Source organism: Hippoglossus stenolepis, chromosome 10, assembly GCF_022539355.2.
Source record: "Hippoglossus stenolepis isolate QCI-W04-F060 chromosome 10, HSTE1.2, whole genome shotgun sequence".
NCBI classification, from domain to species: Eukaryota; Metazoa; Chordata; class Actinopteri; order Pleuronectiformes; family Pleuronectidae; genus Hippoglossus; species Hippoglossus stenolepis.
Window position 1 is genome coordinate 2737178 of NC_061492.1, and position 18598 is coordinate 2755775.

The window sequence follows — 18598 nt, forward strand, 5'->3', positions numbered from 1 at the left end:
GGTCTCGTGTGGTTATTTCCTCGCAGCCTGGTGTCATCTGCACGTGATTTAATAAAAAGCAAACACAGTGGACAGCCGAGCCTGAAGAGCTCCGGAGCGCAGACTTCTCACATCAGCGTTTCCTGCCGCTCTCACAAAGCTGCAGGGATCTAATCAAACTGTTCAGACACAGAATAATTAAGGGATGAATACAGACTGATTTACTGGGGCTCCTGCTTCACACACAAAAAGAGATCTTCTTTATGTCGATGTAAAAGTCTCCAAATGGTTTGTTTGCATAATTTAACATCATTGCTGCACATTTGCTCTGAGTATTTTCTCTGCTCTTGTTGATAAAGTCACCAAAGTGGTTCTGAGACATCGACAGACACGTTTTCCACCTAAATACCAACAGCTCTCGTTGTGCAGCTTCATTTGAATGAACTCGCAGACGAGCAAAGCAAATTTCAAGGTCAGGGAATTACCGAACTGCTGCGTCCGCTGGCTCCAAGTCCATTTCCTCTTTTCATTTGGTCTATTCTGCCCTGAAGTATCACATTGGGATCTATTTGCCAGAAAAGTACACGTAGCTCTCGTTGAAGTCTTTACACGAATGCTTGAAAAAGCCCATTTGTCTTTGATTACGAGTCGATTTAGAGAACTGAAGTTTTTGTCCTTTCTTCAAGGATAAAAGTAAAAGCTCCATCTCAGCCGGTGCCATTTAATCTCACATTCAGCTTTCAAATAGGTGCAACACTTTGCTCGACTTGGAGAATCCTCTCCACTCGACTGGAACATGTCGGGAACGAGGGAAACGATCTGCCTGAAAGTGCTGTAATCTTCTGTCACATCTCCTGTACATTTGTGAAGACGTGAACCTGATGTCTTGGAGCTTTTGAACACGAATGTGATTTTGTCGCCTTTTTAGAAGATGAAGCCGTGTTTAAGGAACAAAAGGAGAACACGAGACACAAGACTAGAGGCGGGGAAATGTCTCGATTCTTAAATGCATCTGTACTGATCAGCGAGGATCAGTTAGCGAGTCACTTCCCCGTCATGGACACACTCCCAGTCGGAGTAAGACGTGCGACAAAACCATCCCATCACTCGTCCCATAAATCAGACACGGTCGCTTTTCATTCTGTTGAAATTACCCACGGCTGTCAAATCAAAAAATGATCTTGTCAGTTCAGCGCGGACGTGAGAGGAGGGAGGCTTCACCTTGAGGTCCCGCTCGGAGGAATAGAGTCTTTAGAAGGCCATTGTCGGGCTGTCGGGGCTCAGGGCCCCCCCCCCCCACCCGCCACCCATCTACCCCCCGACCCCGCCAGATGAACTCATCACAGGCAGATGTGAGGTCACGGGGGCTGTGACACGAGAGAGACACCGAATGTCTGTGCTGACGACAGCCCTGTGTAATGTGTCTGTCTCCACAACAACGACACAATCCTGTTTCTTATTTTGAAAGATTTAATATTTATTATGCTTTTGCTCTCTGGGATGACTTCTCTTATTTATTTTAATGGAGGCCAACGGGTATTTCAGAGTCAGAATCATGTTTATTTCCAAGTAGGTTTTCACAAACTCACTTATACTATATTTAGCATATTTGCTTTGGTGTTTGGTGCATAACAAACATAGTCAGCAGAAAAACGAGGGGGAAAGATTAAAGCAAATTAAAAAGCAAGTAGTGTAAAGAGAAAGAGAAAGACAGGAACCTTAAGTATGAAATAAGTAAAAAATGTATCAAAGTAAATATATATATATGATGTGCAAAAGGTCACAGATTGTGCAAGAAAAGTTTCTGCTGTATTCCTATTGGATGATATTTACACGTTTGCAGTTGTGGTGCAGCTGCTGATGAAAGTCTATTGAGTGAAATCAAATAAAGTGACCGACAGGTTAATGAGCATGTGGCAACGAACAAAAAGAGCTGAACGGTAACCACGTTAAAAATGAGGCGACGATATAATGATATCAGGCACATCACTCACTTTAATGGAAGTTAATGTGACTTTATTGTCAGTGCACAGATCTGTCAGAGCAGAAGTGGGCCCATGGAAGAATGGTCCCATGGTTAAGAAAAGAGTTAAATCTGTTTCTATAGAAAAGGGGATTATGGAAAATTCTTGTTTTTCAAATATACTAAACCAAAATTACGTTTATGACAAGATACTCGGGTGAGTTGACTCTTTGACAGTTTAATGCAACTCAATAAGTCTCAGTGATTAAAGTTACTGCTAAAAACACTTGTATGTAGACACTTTTTGCAGCGTGCTGGGTCAGCAGAGGCTTTGACATTACGACCGGGTGAAGACGCCCCCCGGCAGTGTCACAGGCTTGTCTGTCACCCAGCGCCCTGACTCTAAAGAGGGTGACCTCTCCGCTCACCTCCCTCAAGGGCGACAGCGGCCACATGGTGATTGGCTAACTGGATTTTAGGACCGCTCCGGGACCGAGGGAGGGAGCGAGGGAGCGAGGGAGGGAGCGAGGGAGCGAGGGAGGGAGCGAGGGAGGGAGGGAGCGAGGGATAACGTCTCAATAAAGACACAGAGAAGAAGTAAAGATGTAATAATCAACAGCTCCATCAGCCTGAATGAATTACACATGTGCTGAAAGTACTTTTTCTTCTCTTGGACCTGGCCCTTCCATCGTCGGTGGTCTTTATTAGGGAATTTAAAGAGTGTCATGTGAAGTTGCACTTGTTCCAAAGGTGAAATCTTAATTACTACAGAAACTCTAACAAAGTTTGGCTGATGGGAATCAAAAGGAGTCGAAGCCTGGAGGAGCCGAGGGTGACAAGAAGACAAACGTCTCCATTAGAGCCAAAGATGAACTCGGTCAAGTCTTTTTATCATAAATATTCACGTACAATAAAAAGTAAAGGGCTTAAAAGGCTTAAAAGAATTAAGTCTGTAAGATACGTGAAGCTGCAGCTACTTGAAAGTGAAATTTAAGGGTCATTTCTTCGTGCCGAGATAAGTTAATCGTACTTTAAGCTGTGTTTTTGTGATTTACGTGGACCGACCCTTTAAAAGTCAATTACAACAAAAACAAAGGAAAGACATCTGCTGCTGGAATGAATCTTTCCAGGACGTCTGCGTAAAAAACAGATACGATGACATTTAAACACTTCACGACTCCGATCGTTCTGCTTTAAAGCATCGTTGCCAAAACGTAACCACCGAGTTAACACACACCACAAACACAACATCTTCCTTTTGGTTGGACACTTACTGCAGCACCACGGCCGCCTGTGCTTTTCAGCCTGGGTGGCCGCGGTGGGAACCAAACCCACAGCGCCGCTCGGTGCCAAGCTCGACCCGCTGAGCTATACGGAGCGGAAAATGTACAGGAATTCGTCCCGGTGGCTTGTTGACAACTTATAGTGTCACATCTCACACCGACAACACAGGACAGGGCCAACAGGACCTCACATACTCTGTCAGGTCTCACTATGGAGAGCCAGCTATACATATCGCTCTAATTATATATGTATCGTCCCATAGGAGCATGTGTGGCACTAAATGGTTCCGTCTAACACGTGGAAACGACGCCAACAACTAACTCTTCTGCACAGAACTCGGAACTCGGACACTGTGGGATTCGGGAGGAGAAGCCGGAGATGTGTTGAACAGATGGAGTAAATATCTACGTGCCCTCGCTGGTCAGTTTGGGATTAATTTGCTGCGGAAAAAACGTTATCTTCGGCGAATCTCAATGCATGTGTACGCTGGAAGTCGGTGGAGGGCCGTTGCAAGTTGGGGCGTCCTGAGGGCTGGTGACAGGTGTGTGTGTGTGTGTGTGTGTGTGTGTGTGTGTGTGTGTGTGTGTGTGTGTGTGTGTGTGTGTGTGTGTGTGGGGGAGAGAGAGAGAGAGAGAGTGGGGACAGAGGGAGGGAGACAACTGCTGTTGGTCTGCTGGGAGCAGATGTTGGAGATCTCTGTAAACTGTTAATAGCTGCAGGATCTCATTACATTTAACCCTTTAAATCCAAAACCTCCACTGGGAGAAATGCCTCCTCCACCACCAGCAACACCAGCAACACCAGCACCACCAGCACCACGAATTCTCAACTTTAACTTCACTCTTTTGCCTCCCGGACGCTCTCTGACATGACGACAGACGCTAACGATTCTTTATAACAGTTAAATTAGATCAGTTTAGCTTTTGGTGGCGGTTTGAGCAGCGAACGACAAGTTTAATTAGTTCTTCTGTGACACAAAAGGTTTAGCAGTTAATTGCCACTCTTGAAGTTGCGATGGCAGCTGCAAGGTTCATTTGTTCTTCTGCGACAGCGTGTTAGTGGTTTGTTTCGAAATCCACACAAAGAAAACACTTTAAATTGAAGGAGAAGTTCGTGGAAACAACAGCACGACCTTAAACTTCAATAAACTTCACAGTGCAAATCAGTAAAAGTGCTCAAATTAGCCTTCGTGCTGTAGATGTATATCTGACGAAATTGGTTTATAAATAAAATAAAACAAGTGTGGTTAAAGTGTTTACAATACACTGTAAAAAGTTACGCTAAAATGGTAATAGTTTGTAAAGTAGTGAGTTTCAAAGGAAGAGAATAGAGTAGAATTACTTTAATGGCGTTGCACAGTTTAAAATCCAGCTAAAGAAACAAACCAATAAATACGAGACTAATTCAACAATAAATACTTTAAAATAGAAAAGAAGGTTCTTATTTGTTATTGGCACAGAATTAATATTTGTTTATATTATTCTGCAAGTCGATGATGACTTTTAATTCCTTCATCGTCACGTCATCAAGACGTCGAGTTCGTGCTGAGATGGAGAGAGAATCAGACACAGGACGGAAAGATCCTGAAACAATTTACATCTCTGGACATAATTTAGCAATTACGATTGTTGTCAAGTTTAAGTTTATCTTGAAGCAAAACACAGGTTTCGAGTTGTTTGAATTCCGAGGTTCTGAGCACAGCCCGTTTGTCTTTTAATCCTCCAGCTCAGGGCTATTAAACCAACACAGGGGTAAACCGGGCCCCATTACCTAAAGCAGCGCCATTCCACATGAGAGCCCAGTGTTCAGAGTCAATCCGATGACAAAACTGAGTCCAGCAGCTGTTTGCTGCGCCGCGTTACTGTCAACACTGAGCCATCACGCGAGTATGCATGTATCTGTGCGCCACTCTGATTTCAGCGCAGCAGTTTGAGCCTCTAAATATATTCCTGAGCGGAGGCCGGTCAGAAAGCCGCCGGGTCCCGAGGCACGATTTCTGACCTTTATTCACCGTGAGAAGAGAATTCACCGGAGGACGAGCACTTCTCACTATTCGCGTTATAGATATTCACACCGGGGAGCATCGCAACAATCAGCCTGATGGACACGCAGCAGCTCCACCCCGCTAGCATGGGATTAAGATGCCTTGCTAAAAGGTTTCTAATGTATAGGACACAGCATCGCCCTCTTCCAGGAAGATCTGGTGTGAGGACATGAATCTGTAAATCACAACCGTTAAAAGTTTGAAGCTCTCTCACCTTGATGCCGCCCATCCTCTGCTCCCCCTTGAACTCTTTGCCGTTCTTCAGCCAGTGGATGGTCGGCGTCGGGTTTCCGGCCGCAGCACAGCGGAACTTGACCGTGTTGGCGGCAGGAACGGCCAGAAGCTTCTTGTCCATCCGGTCGGGACGGGTCCAATAAGGAGCTTCTGTTTAAGAAACACAAAACAGGGCGTTGCGTCAGTCATTGGAAACGAGGTCCAAGTCAAAGTTTCGAGTCAGATCGTGGGACTTTGGGGACGAGACGAGTTTTAAGTCGAGCTTCATGTCATTTGAGACAAACTTGGGTCAAATCTTAAATACGGTATCTCAAGACAAGTGCATATCTCGAATCATTTGATACAAGTCAAGCCCTCTGCAATAAAGTTCAGTCTCAAGACACCTGTCAAACATCACCCGAGATAAGTTCAAGTCAGGACTCGAGTAATGTGAGTGATTCTCAAGCGAAGGAGAGTCGGTCAGAGCGAGTCTCAAATCATTTCACAACACATATCAATTCACTTTCAATCAGCCCAAGTCATTCCAGATAAATACTTGTTGGAGTCAAGTCATCTGAGAAAAGCTCAAGTCTAAAATCAAGTTTGACGTAATTTAAGTCCAAGTCTTTCCCCGTGAACCAGAGTCAAAGCAAGTCTCCAGGTTTAAATCGGTTCTTTGAGAGCAAACTGATAGAAGAGGGCGAGTGGATCAGGTCTGAACAGTGTTCTCATCCTGCTGCCTGACGCTTTGTGTCTTTACGGGGTCACGGCTCAAATAAATCACGTCCCAGGTCGACAGTTTTGTGACTCGGGTCCGACTCGCTCGGCCGAGATGTGACATTTTCTCATCCCAACAGATTTATCCTCTGTTTTCCATTTTTTCTGACGTCTTCTGAGATCATAGAAACGTTGGGACGGACCCTCCAGGATCTTATATGTAATTGCTAAGAGATGGCACAGATGGTCCAGATTGGATGATTTATGGACTTTGCCAGGGCAGATGTGAGGTTCCACTGGAGGCCTCCGCTCACTGCTCCGATAAACAACAACCAACAGTACCTGGGACATTTACAGACAAACTTTCATCCTGTTTCACATTTACAAAGCTGAGAAATGTGACGCCGCCATTGAAAAAGGTGAGTTTGAAGGATTTTCTTGAAATAGGAAAAGAGTTTGGACACATGCAGTATTTTCTGGAGTACGTTTTCTTTGCTACAGTCGGGATGAGACGTTTTTTTAACATTTTACTTACACCGCTGTGCAAAGAGATGCAGGAGAGTTCAAGATGCCCCCAAACGGTGTGAAACGCAGTTTGACGGGTTCTGAAAGAGCACAAAGCGGTTTGCGTGTTCCTCCCTCGCGTCTTCTTCCCTCGCTAACAATGCAAGAGTGGGTTTGGAATCGTTGGATCCTGAGGGTCTGGAAACCCGTCAGGGCGATTTATTGAGTTGCATTGAGAAGAGGACGGACAAAAGGGAGAGTAGCGAGTCAGAGCGGCCTATTGTTCCCGGTGTGTGGGGTGAGGAGGGTGAGGAGGGTGAGGAGGGTGAGGGCAGCGGTGGGAGGCTCACTCTCTCTCTCTCTTTACTGGTCTGTGTGTGTTTCCCAGGACAAAAGCCGGGGAGGTGGCTGACCGGTCATCAGATGTCTCTTTTACACTCTAAATGCAGGAGGAGAGAGGGGAGCTAATTACCATCTCAATGTGTGTGTGTGTGTGTGTGTGTGTGTGTGTGTGTGTGTGTGTGTGTGTGTGTGTGTGTGTGTGTGGGGGTCAAACAAAGAAATCCTCACCCTCAAGCAACACACGGGTGGAGTTTATCTTAGGTGAGATGTCGAACGCAGAAAGTATAAATATACCTGTGTGTGATCATCTCTAAACTACCACGTGTGTGTCTCTGTGTGTGTGTCTGTGTGTGTGTGTGTGTGCGTGTGTGTGTCATAATGCCCGGGGAGCCCTGATATATTTCTGACACACATTGCTTTGGCTCCCGTCATGATACTTTGGCTTCAGCTTCACAGAGTAATTACAACCAGACCGAGAGAGATTGGACGATGAAAGACACAGACGTATCATCTTAGAAAGCAAACAAACACAACTTTGCTTCTATTGTGTGTGTGTGTGTGTGTGTCTGTGTGTGTGTGTGCGACTCCACTTGAGCAGCTGAACACTGCAGCCTGCTTGAGTTAGAGACTCCCCAGCTTGCAAAGACAAACACTCTGCACATGCAACCACACACACACACACACACACACACACACACATACACACAGTCGCCGGGACTTCAGAGGACATTACACTGATTTCCTGATTTACTCTAAATCAAACCTAATCCTAATTTAACCTTTAAACATGTCTTCACCTTGAAATTTAATGATTTACGTTATAGGGACTTGCATTTTGTCCCCACAAGGAAAAACAAGTCCCTGTAATGTGACTGTATAAACAGAGTTAGGTCCCCACAACACGGGTAAAAAATATGGATTTCACACACGCACATAGGTTTGTGCAGCTATCCTTATTAGGACTTTCATCCATTGTGGACAATGCAGCACAACTAACTAACCAACTAATCAAACAACTAACTAACCAACGTCTACTGGTCCGGACAAGGTCAAAGTTAATGCTGGAAATGGTCCCTACAGAGGCAACAAATATGAGTACACACACACACACACACACACACACACACACACACACACACACACACACACACACACACACACACACACACACACACACACACACACACACACACACACCTTAAAAGGGAAATCTCTGTTAGATATCATTAGTTCTCTCTCTCTCTCTCTCTCTCGTCTGTCTCGGTGTATTTAGAGCGACACGCAGTGTGAGACTCTCCGAGGCGCCTGAACACATTGTTTTCTTGGCATCATAATCAGCCACACACACACGCACACACACACACACACACACTCTGTCAAACAAAAACACGCACTGAGTTTTTAAACAGTCTCTCTCCCGATGTGTGGTCCTCTTCCTCCTCCTCCTCCTCCTCCTCATCATCCTCCTTCAGCCACTATGACGTTTCCAACCCAGAATAGACACCTGTGGGGATTCTGTCTCTGTTTCATCGCCATGGTTTTGTCCCAAAAACACTCGGAGACTAATTCCCCGAGCGGTGGCTGCTCGGCACTAGCTCCTCTGCCTCCGCACACGATCACCAGGCAGTGGAACGGACTGGGCCGAGTCGTGATGTCTTCTTTTCAGCTTTTCGAGCAGCTAAGTGGCTCTTGCTTTATTTCTGGCTGCTGAAGGGAAGTGGAAACTGCTGCGTGTGCTACCTGAACTGTCCTGTGCAGGAACTCCCTGCTCGTTATTTCGATAAACAATCGTTCATTCTGCAGAAACAACTGAGCAAGAGCTTTGGATTTCTGTTCTTGGATCGATGACAACGTGTTTAGTACTTGAAGTCGAGTTGTGACTAATAAGAACCAGTCAGAATCAAAATCAAACATAATCAGCACATATATATATATATGAGATTGATTTAATTTGTGTTTTATATCATTGTATTACTGTCAGTTGTAATAAAAGAGCCAGAGTATTTTCATCCAGTGCTTAAATCTGTGTCTGTGATTGGCTCTTCTGAAGCTGACACACAGGAAAGCCTCTTCCAGTTCAGCAGCAGCGCTCGATATTTGATTTCATCGTGTTCTCCGTGCGCTCAGCAGACACAGGAATCCCATCCCATGTCTAATTGGCAGGATGGTATTTCCTCAGCAGAGGGGAGTGGGCTTCTCTGTTTGGTGGTGGTGGTGGTGGTGGGGGCAGATACCCCCGAAACCTCCACAGGGACGTAGTCAGCAGATAACCTGAGCCCGCGAGCTGTCACTACAGCGGAGGCCGCTTCACCATAACATGTTCCCTCGGCTCTGCGGGTACAGTGTCATGCGTGTCCACCTGTCAGCTGCGGAGGTTAACCGAGGAGGGGAATCTCTCCGGGAGCCTAAAAATACTCCAGCGTCTTCCTGCTCCGCTGTTTGTTTGGTTTACGCTCGATAACAGAGCCCGGAGTGTGGCTGCTGAGACCTCTGACACGGAGAGCGAGAGGTCAGTCAGTGGGAGGAGTCATGTGTTACATCACAGCGACTGTGAAGCCTGAATAAAACTCTCTAACATCTCCTGACGACTGTTTTCTCTCCTGAGAGTCGGAAGCTTCATGTGTTTGTTCCATAGCTTCATGTGATCTGGTTAGTTTTGGTTCCACATTGTAATTTAGGGACTAACGAGTTTTGTCTGACATCCTGTCGTCATCACCTACGTGGGCGGAGTCCACCTATACTTGACTCTGATTGGCTACGGCGTGCGTCTGACATCATGATGGTATTACTAGCAGCGTGAAAATGTACTTGGTTGGTTTTTGGATTAGAATTATTGGAAAACTAATTATAAATCATTGGATTTTGGTAAAACTCCAGGAACCTTTAGAATGAACAGGTCCTTCCTTCCTTCCTTCCTTCCTTCCTTCCTTCCTTCCTTCCTTCCTTCCTTCCTTCCTTCCTTCCTTGCATGTGCATTGACTGAAATTCATGCAGATCCAGACTTCAATTTTTAAATACTTTTGTTAATCAAATAACAAATTTAAAGGACCGTCCATTGTCTTTGTATGTGGACTACACAACGTTGTTACACACGTTTCACACACACGACAACACACACCCTGCAGCAGTCTGTTAACTTTCCCGCTGACTTCCTGCTGTGGCTGCGGGTCGGAGGAGCGTGACTGTGTCTCTCTATCTGCCCGACGTCAGTGCACCGGCAATTAGCTGGAGCAGGACACTCCGCGGTGCCAACGGCCACAGCGCACGGGCCGTCAGCGCTCAGACACCGATCAGGGGAAGAAGGAGGAGGAGGGGTGGTGGTCTAATTGTGTAATTGTATAATTTGCCCTCGCTGACGCCTGCGAGCACATAGGCAGATTTCATTACAGATTACACTGGTGCTCTTTGAAGGCGCGCTGCCCCCGAAGGGCCTGCAGGGACTCTGGGCAAACAGAGTCGGAGGAATGGCGGTCGTGGTGCAGCGTAGCGTGCCCCGGCGTCCGGCTCTCTGCTCTCCTGCCAGGGTAAACAAGGAGGCTGCATAGCTCAGGAGCACAGCACAGATTAGGCTCTGTTAACATTCCTCCACACACACACGGACACACGGACACACACACACACACACACACACACACACACACACACACACACACACTGCCCTTTCAATTCACACAGACTGAGTGTGTACACCACTCTCCGCGGTGGAAAAGGTACACACTCTAAATCTTAATCATCGTGTGAGGGCGGACGATAGTTTGATCTCTGACCTTTTATTTTCTTCTGGTGTCAGACCTCCAACACAGTCCATCGGTTTTTGATCTTAAAACTAAACAAACTACGGATAAAACTTCACACTACTCTGCAGTTTGAGAGCCGCTAGAACAAAGAAGTTTGGAAACTCTGCGGAGTCGTCTCAGTCTGGACGTGCAGAAACTGAGATGTTTGGAAACTGTGACGTAGACACTCAGATACCAGTGTTGGGTTAAATTCTGCATTTTCCAATAATACAACCGTTTACATGTGAACGAGACTTCCTGTTTACACTGGCACACGCTTGCCCAGTGTACCTGTGTGGTCACGTGATATTTAAGGACAGGGATTGAAACTGATGCTCATGTGGATGGAGGTGGTTTTAAAACGCAGCCTGAACCTTCACCTGCTCACTCCCTGCCTGAGATTTGAGCGCAGACTGGAAAGACACAGAGGGAACTGACTTCCTCCGCCAGTGAAAACCAAACACTAATTCTCTGTCAGTCTTGCAAACCGGTCGATGATATCGTTTGTGCGCGGCGCGGCCTTCACAGGAATCACTGTGGCGGCCGGGCGGGCGTCTATCTCCTCTGCCTCTCCCCCGAGGGCCTCTGGAGACAGCCCAGTGCGTTCTGGAGTCGTGGAGAATGAGCTCATGACTGCAGAGGCTCGTCTGTCTCTCTGCTCTGGGAACACTCGGCTGTGGCCAGCAGCATCATCTCGACTGGCAGCTCCGAGTGACTCAACTCCTCGAATCCGCTCTTTTCCTCTCGTCTCCTTCTGTCTGGCCGTCGGTCGGGCAAAATGTTTTCTGCTCTCGCTCCCTCATTAATGAACCGACTCTTTCACCGTCTCTGCATGTGGATGTGGAGGTTCTTCCGCTCAGCGACGGGGACTCTCTCTCTCTGGCTGTGTGGCTCGTCACATGGCTCCGTTCTGCTACAGCCAGCTAATTAGTGGTGGCTTAGTGAACATTAAGCAGAGATAGGGGTTTAACGTTTCGGGGCTAATCCCTCTCCTTTTGGCCAGGAAATCGGAGCCTCGTATGTCATGGGGTGGACTTACACCCAGAGATTAAGTCTGGCAGTCTCAGGCTATTTACCGGCATTCAGGACGTCTGCAGTAAGCTGCTGCCGCTCCGGCCTGTTTAGAAAACACTCCAGGAGGAAAGTGAAGCCGCGCATTCAACACGTTCTCAGGTTTTCATACGTCGCAGGTGTCGAGCTCATTCAGAACGTCGACACAAGGGGAAGCTTCTCTGCTGCTTCCTCCTCTCATGTCTCTGGATAAGAGCTGCAGCCACAACATGGTGATAAAAATGAAAGACTACATCTTTAATTCTGCAGCATCTCAAGTGAGCAGAATGAGGGGATTACATGTTGAAAGGGATCTCACATTAACAAAGACTCCTGTGTTTAGTAAACGATTGAGTGTTTGAGCCCCGGAGACGACGACGGGGAGCGAGCTGTTGTTTCTCAGATATCAGAGCAGGGAAATAATAAAAGAAGAGAATCATGAGGTGATTACTTTACTTGTAACTGAGGCTCCACTGTTATTCCTCAAAGCAACAGCCCACAAACACATGTTGGGTGATTTTGACAGCGTGTTGTCAAAGCTGCCTTTGCTTCAGACGACTGCCGAGTGAAAATGTAGATTCTGCTCCCGGCTCAGAACGGTGAGGAAATCCTCAACTTTAAAAAAACATATATTAGAGAGAAAGAGAAAAACTGAAAATGACGACTTTAACACAAAGTCAACCATCTTTTTGGGATCTTTTGTTTATCCTTTAAAAAGCCGTTTTCTATACCATCCCTTAATATTAGTAATGTGATGTAAATGGACAGATTGAGCAGCCGCAGCATCAGCAACAGTCGTCGTCTCAGAGTTTCACTTAAAGTCAAGTGGGAGGATTCGGCTGCAGAACTTCACAGCGACTTTTACAAAAGAACTTTGTCGCATTGCTACTGAAACATTTCAATATTTGGCTTCTGGCACCAATTTAGTTGAGCACTTAAAGTTTAATGTGATTCAGAGAATGTCAAGATGTCGACTTCTTTAGCTCCAGTGAACCGTCAAACTACATTCAAGTAATTATTCTGTATAATTCACTGGAAAGTTAAATGTTTTGCTTTCTATTGGTTCCCTCACTTCTCTTCCATCCCGACATCTCTTCGTCTTTCACCGTATTGCCATCATCTCTCGTTTTTTTTCTCCTCTGTCTTCGACTGTCTCACCTCCAGCTGTCTCCTCCCGCACGTCACAACAGAGGCAGCACAGTGCGGCGTCTGGCTGGTCGAGAGCCCGCTGAGGGGGCGGAGTCGCTCTCTGTCTCTCTGGAGTCGAGCTCGCTGACAGAACAGAGCGTGCAAAGGAGGCGCTCAGCCGGCAGACGCCATCCCTCATCGGTCTTTGTTCACCTGCACCTGAACTCTGCACATCTCCCAACACAGCTCGCGTCCCGACGGAGCACCGAGAGGGATGTGATCTAACGGAGAACCGCCGGCTCCTGTTCTGTGTGATGGCGCCGTTTCGTTAAGTGCTCCAGGGAGAAGCTTTGACGCGAGCGCAGGAAGATGGTTGTCAAATATTAAAAAATGTCTATAGATCGCAGTTCCATTTGTGCTTCCTCCAATTCTACTTAAAGTCAAATCTCATATTAAATCTTGAATTCCAGGAAAGGTTTTTTTTATCACGATGCTCATAAAGCTGTTTATTTGACTCGTTAACTTTCTCTTGTAGCTGGAAAGATAAAATATATCGTTTCACTTGTGTGGTGTGGTTTAAAAAGAATAATTAAGAATTCACCATTTCCATTACCTGCATCTTCTGGATCTTCATCGTAGTCTTCATCATCACCAGACGACAGAGAATCTGAAAAGAGAAGGCAAATCGGGTTTAGACCTAAAAACATGTAGAACTTGAACCATAACAACCATCAGCTAACACCGACATCACATCTGGAACATTTGTACCACTTCATTTATTTTGTGCAACAATAGAGAGAAACTAAGAGGAGGGAAAAATAAATAAAGGAATGAACTTTGTGCACATTAAAGGCCCAGTGGAGATTAAATGGTGTGTGTTCAAAAATGAGCGTGATTACACAAACACACACAAACACACACACACACACGTATGCACATATTCAGACTGACTCTGCTCATTGAGAAACTCATGAATGAGTCCACAGTTCTCCGCTGCGGCGTCCTCAGATATTACAAACATTTCCACAGACGGTACAAATGAGGGGGTCATTAGTGCGACACGCTCGTGTGAGTGTGTGAGCGTGTGGGATACACACACACACACACACACACACACACACACACACACACACACACGCTAACTCTTACAAACAGTTAGTGTGTCAGGTGACGTCTAATTGCTCCTCGACCACAGATACGAGAATCGCTGTCTCACATTTTCACGCCGGCTTTGTAATAATTTTTCGATGTGACCTCGAAGTTTTCTGGTTCAGCTCCACAGGTCTGGTTAATGAGAGCCAGCTGTTACCTTGACAACCCCGGTGAGCTAAAACTACTCCTGAAACACTTCTCTTCTCTCCGGACGCCTCCGTGCATCACTCCACTTTGCCACCGTGCCGCAGCAGAAAAGCCATTTGGATTCCCTTAAGATTGGATGTAAGTTAACTGACCAATAGAACCATGGTGCTTGGCAAATAAAAGCTGCATAATACACTGAACTTAAGCACAAATTGAAATAATTTAATATATTCAGATTTAAGCTTAAACTAATTGGTTTGCTTGTGCATCCAAAGTGTCAACGACCATTATACTTCAACAGACAACGTGAGTTTACAAACGTGATCATTCTAACAATGAGTAAAAGCAAAACTTTGAAATAATTATGTTTTTAGCCGACTATTTGTTTTAATCAAAAGGTGAATTTAACATAATCTGTCAGTAATTTTTGTTCCGTCTGCAAAGTCTCCAAACATTTTTCATTTTCATACAACTGGCAAACAAGCTCTTTCATCTCCTCACGTTACACCTTCTCATTTCCAACATGTGTACTTTGTGTGTGTGTGTGTGTGTGTGTGTGTGTGTGTGTGTGCGTGTACACTATGATCTGGCCGCTCTCTGCTGTCTGGACCCCGTCCAGGTGCTAAATCTGATACTGCTCCTAAATATCTGACACCTTACTCAAATATTTGAGGAAAAACACAATAGTCCGTGTGTGTTTTCGACGGAGCTGAGGCTGTGTTTAGAGAAGAGGGAGGAGAACAGGATATTGCCCTCACATAGTATAACAAGTGTAACTTCATGGGTAATTTTAACATGTACCGAGTGTTGAAATCATATCAAAACGTTGGGTTGTGATAAATCTGCTTCCTGCGGTTTTTTTTTTTTACTTCTGAAACGTGCTGAGCTGGAAGCGAACGCCTTTATTCCACCTCCATGTTGGTTTGAACCGAACAGAAAAATTCTATCTGAAAGCCGAGCGTGACTTGGAAAGATTGATGGTTTGTTCCTTTTTAAATCAGTGATGTGGGGAGTGTATTCGATGGTGTCCTCCTGCCGTCTGGAGCTGATACCAGGGTCCGCGAGGAGAAGCTGTCCAGATCCGATCGGGCCTGGAAAAGGCCATTTTCTCCCCGGCTCGCAGCCAAACACATGCATCTGTGTGTGTGTGTGTGTGTGTGTGTGTGAGATGAGGGGGGGGTTGGGAGGGAGTGAACTCTCATTTCTTGCCACCCCATCTGTTTTCAATGATGAAATGTTTGGAGCTAATTGCTTTCTAATTAGTTGTCGATAACAGTTTCAGCTGGTGTCCATGAGTTTTACGGGAAAAACCGCACGACTTTAAAGCTCCCGCTCGTTCCCCTCTGCCCCCCCACACCCACCTCCTCCCACCTCCTCCCACGTTCGAGCTCATTCTGCATCACTCACTAGTTTAAAACTTTACTCACCCTCGCACGATAATGAATTTCACCTTTGACTGGGCATCAGGGGAGGAAACAGCATGAAACGTACTTGGGTATTAGTGTGAGTGTGTGTGTGTGTGTGTGTGTGTGTGTGTGTGTGTGTGTGTGTGTGTGTGTGTGTGCAGATTGGCAGGGAACCATCGGACGTGCAGCCAAGCAAGAAAAGGAAGTAATAGAAGTTCCCTCCTGTTTTTATTGTGTGGAGACTGTTGGATAATCTTTATTGAAGTAAAACTAAGGTCAGTTTCAAAGTGCCACGCCACTAAAATCTGGTTTACGTCACTTAATCCTTTCCCATATTCAAATTGCATTTGAGAATTGACTACATCTGTATCTACCAGTGTTGTACTCGACCCCCAAGATGCATTATATGTATTTGACGAGGGTCTTGTCACGGTTTGGGTCCGTGTGTCTCGGTTGAAGCAGTTTAGAGAAGAGTGGCTCACGTCCCCACAGCTGCTGGGACATCCACAAAACTTGTAATTTATATATATATATATATATATACATTACATCTTAAAAGGCAGATTTTACAATTTCAGACCAGATGTTAACTGTTCAATCAGTGCTTCCTAACTTTTACTGTCGTGTGACACTTTAAACTGAAGTAATGTGACACCTGCAGGATACGGTGGTAGAGCGGACCGTCCTCTCACCTGTCACCCTGATGGTGTAGTTGCTGAGCAGCGTGTTGCCGTGGGCGAGCCGGCACGAGTAGACGCCCGAGTCCTCGTACGACACGTTGATGATGCGCAACATCCTCTGGCCGAGCCGCGTCCGGTTGCCGGGCACCAGTCCCGCGCCGTCTTTGAACCAGACGACGGGCTGCGAGGGGTCGTCCAGCTCGCACGACATCTCCAGCGGTTCCCCCACGCCCAGGACAAAGTCCTCCAGGAAGGCTGTCTCGCTGGACACGGAGTCTGCACACACAAAGAAGGACACAGGGGATTTTTAGATACAGATTGAACTTGAATGGTTTGAAATCCATGTTTGGCTCCATAATCCAGTTTTAACGTCATTTAAATTCATTGTGTCACGAAAGCCTGAATTGGTCGATTCATATGAGAGTAAATTGAAGTTAAATGTGCCAAACATTCACTGATTTGCTTCTTTATATCTGTGTGGTGCAATACGTTGGATTAAACAAGAAATATTGAGAATGTCAATACGATTAATGAGTTAATTAAAAAGTTGCACGGTGACGTTGTAGAGAAGATTTTGTATAAACACGTATTTCCCTTTTCCACCATGTAATTAAGAGGGATCTGAAACGGGGGACAGTGCTGCAGAGTTAACCGCCGACCCGCTGGCGAGCTATCGGCTAATCTGACTCTGGAACTTTTTACTCCAGCGCGACGACGAAGCAGCAGCAGCAGACAGATCTGTGCTGTGTGGAAACGAACCCCGTCGCCCCCGTCCTGTCAAACACCAGCTCATTGACTCCAGCGGCGCCGCGTGCCAGCCGCGTTCAGCGCCAGGGAAAAAAACCAACATGTTTACTGGCTGCACCGAGGATGCCGGAGGAGACACTGAGGCACACGTCTGGATAAATAAACACTGGGTCCCCTTGTGTCTCCTCCCGTCCTCCCATCAGAGGTGTTCTTCTCAAACGCACCTCGATTACACAAGAGAGACAAACCTCATGCACACTGCGGGCGATCAACCCTTTCAACACGAGGACACACACACAAGGACACGGACGCCTGAATACTTTCTCACATGCAGCTGTAGTCTCTGAATGAGCTGCTTGGGCAACAGGGGACACACAACACGCACTTGTTCGCACACATACATGCACACCCCACCCGCACATGGGAAACACTGAGCGAGGTGTGTTAACAGCGTGATTTATGACGGCAAACACACCCACTGTTGACCGTCCTGGAGGCAGCGGGCGTGAACGCAGCGCTCGCTCACACGGCTTTGAACTCAGATTAGGAAATTGAAGTTGAGAGGTGAAGTTGGAATCAGGAGCGGACGAGACGAGACGATCTTCACGGGGAATACTTAAGAGGGGCTGTAAATTATAGATGCGCTCTTTCATTGTGAGGCTGGAGCAGACGGACAGCGGCCGGGGAGACGAGCGCAGCCTCAAAGAGACACAGAGACGTGGCTGTACTTCAGTCTTTTCAATGAAATGAGTGATATAACATTGGGAAAATACTAATTTTGATGAAATAAATAAATTAAATAAAAGATATTTAACTCGTACACAAAAGTAAATTCTCTTTAATGAGGTAATATGACGTCGTACTTTTACTGAATGGCTGTGACATTATTTTAAATGACGTAATATTTTGCGTCTTGTCTTTGATTTTTTGTTTTCTTGTTTTTATTTGTTCTCTTCTTGAACCACTTTTATATCGTGTGTTTTGAAAGGTGCTGCATAGAAAGTTAGTCTTATATTACTGTTTTTCATCTGAAAGAATCCTGATATTTATTTTTCATACTCAGAAATCTAATTTGTCTTTAATATAAAACGTATTTTAGTATTAACGGGAAAATGTAGAATAACAGAATGAAGTACCAGTAGCTCTACAACAGGATGAAGTACCAGTAGCTCTACAGCAGGATGAAGTACCAGTAGCTCTACAGCAGGATGAAGTACCAGTAGCTCTACAACAGAATGAAGTACCAGTAGCTCTACAGCAGGATGAAGTACCAGTAGCTCTACAGCAGAATGAAGTACCAGTAGCTCTACAACAGGATGAAGTACCAGTAGCTCTACAACAGAAACCAGATGAGTACAGTTAGCTCTACAACAGAATGAAGTACCAGTAGCTCTACAACAGGATGAAGTACCAGTAGCTCTACAGCAGGATGAAGTACCAGTAGCTCTACAGCAGAATGAAGTACC

At 45.9% G+C, this 18598-nt stretch overlaps 1 protein-coding gene across 6 annotated transcripts in view; it reads right to left on the minus strand.

Moving 5' to 3' along the window:
* The window catches only part of fgfr3 (fibroblast growth factor receptor 3), a 66710-nt gene that overhangs the window by 23832 nt on the left and 24280 nt on the right, over positions 1-18598 (minus strand). For 4 of the 6 annotated variants that reach the window (XM_047341624.1, XM_035167868.2, XM_035167866.2 and 1 more), the window contains exons 3-5: positions 16398-16661; positions 13602-13667; positions 5485-5654 (exon numbers count right to left, since the gene is read on the minus strand). In XM_047341624.1, the coding sequence (XP_047197580.1) occupies positions 5485-5654; positions 13602-13667; positions 16398-16661 (500 nt within the window). The remainder of the gene's footprint in view (positions 1-5484; positions 5655-13601; positions 13668-16397; positions 16662-18598) is intronic. The other 2 variants (XM_035167870.2, XM_047341625.1) reach the window with 1 other exon arrangement.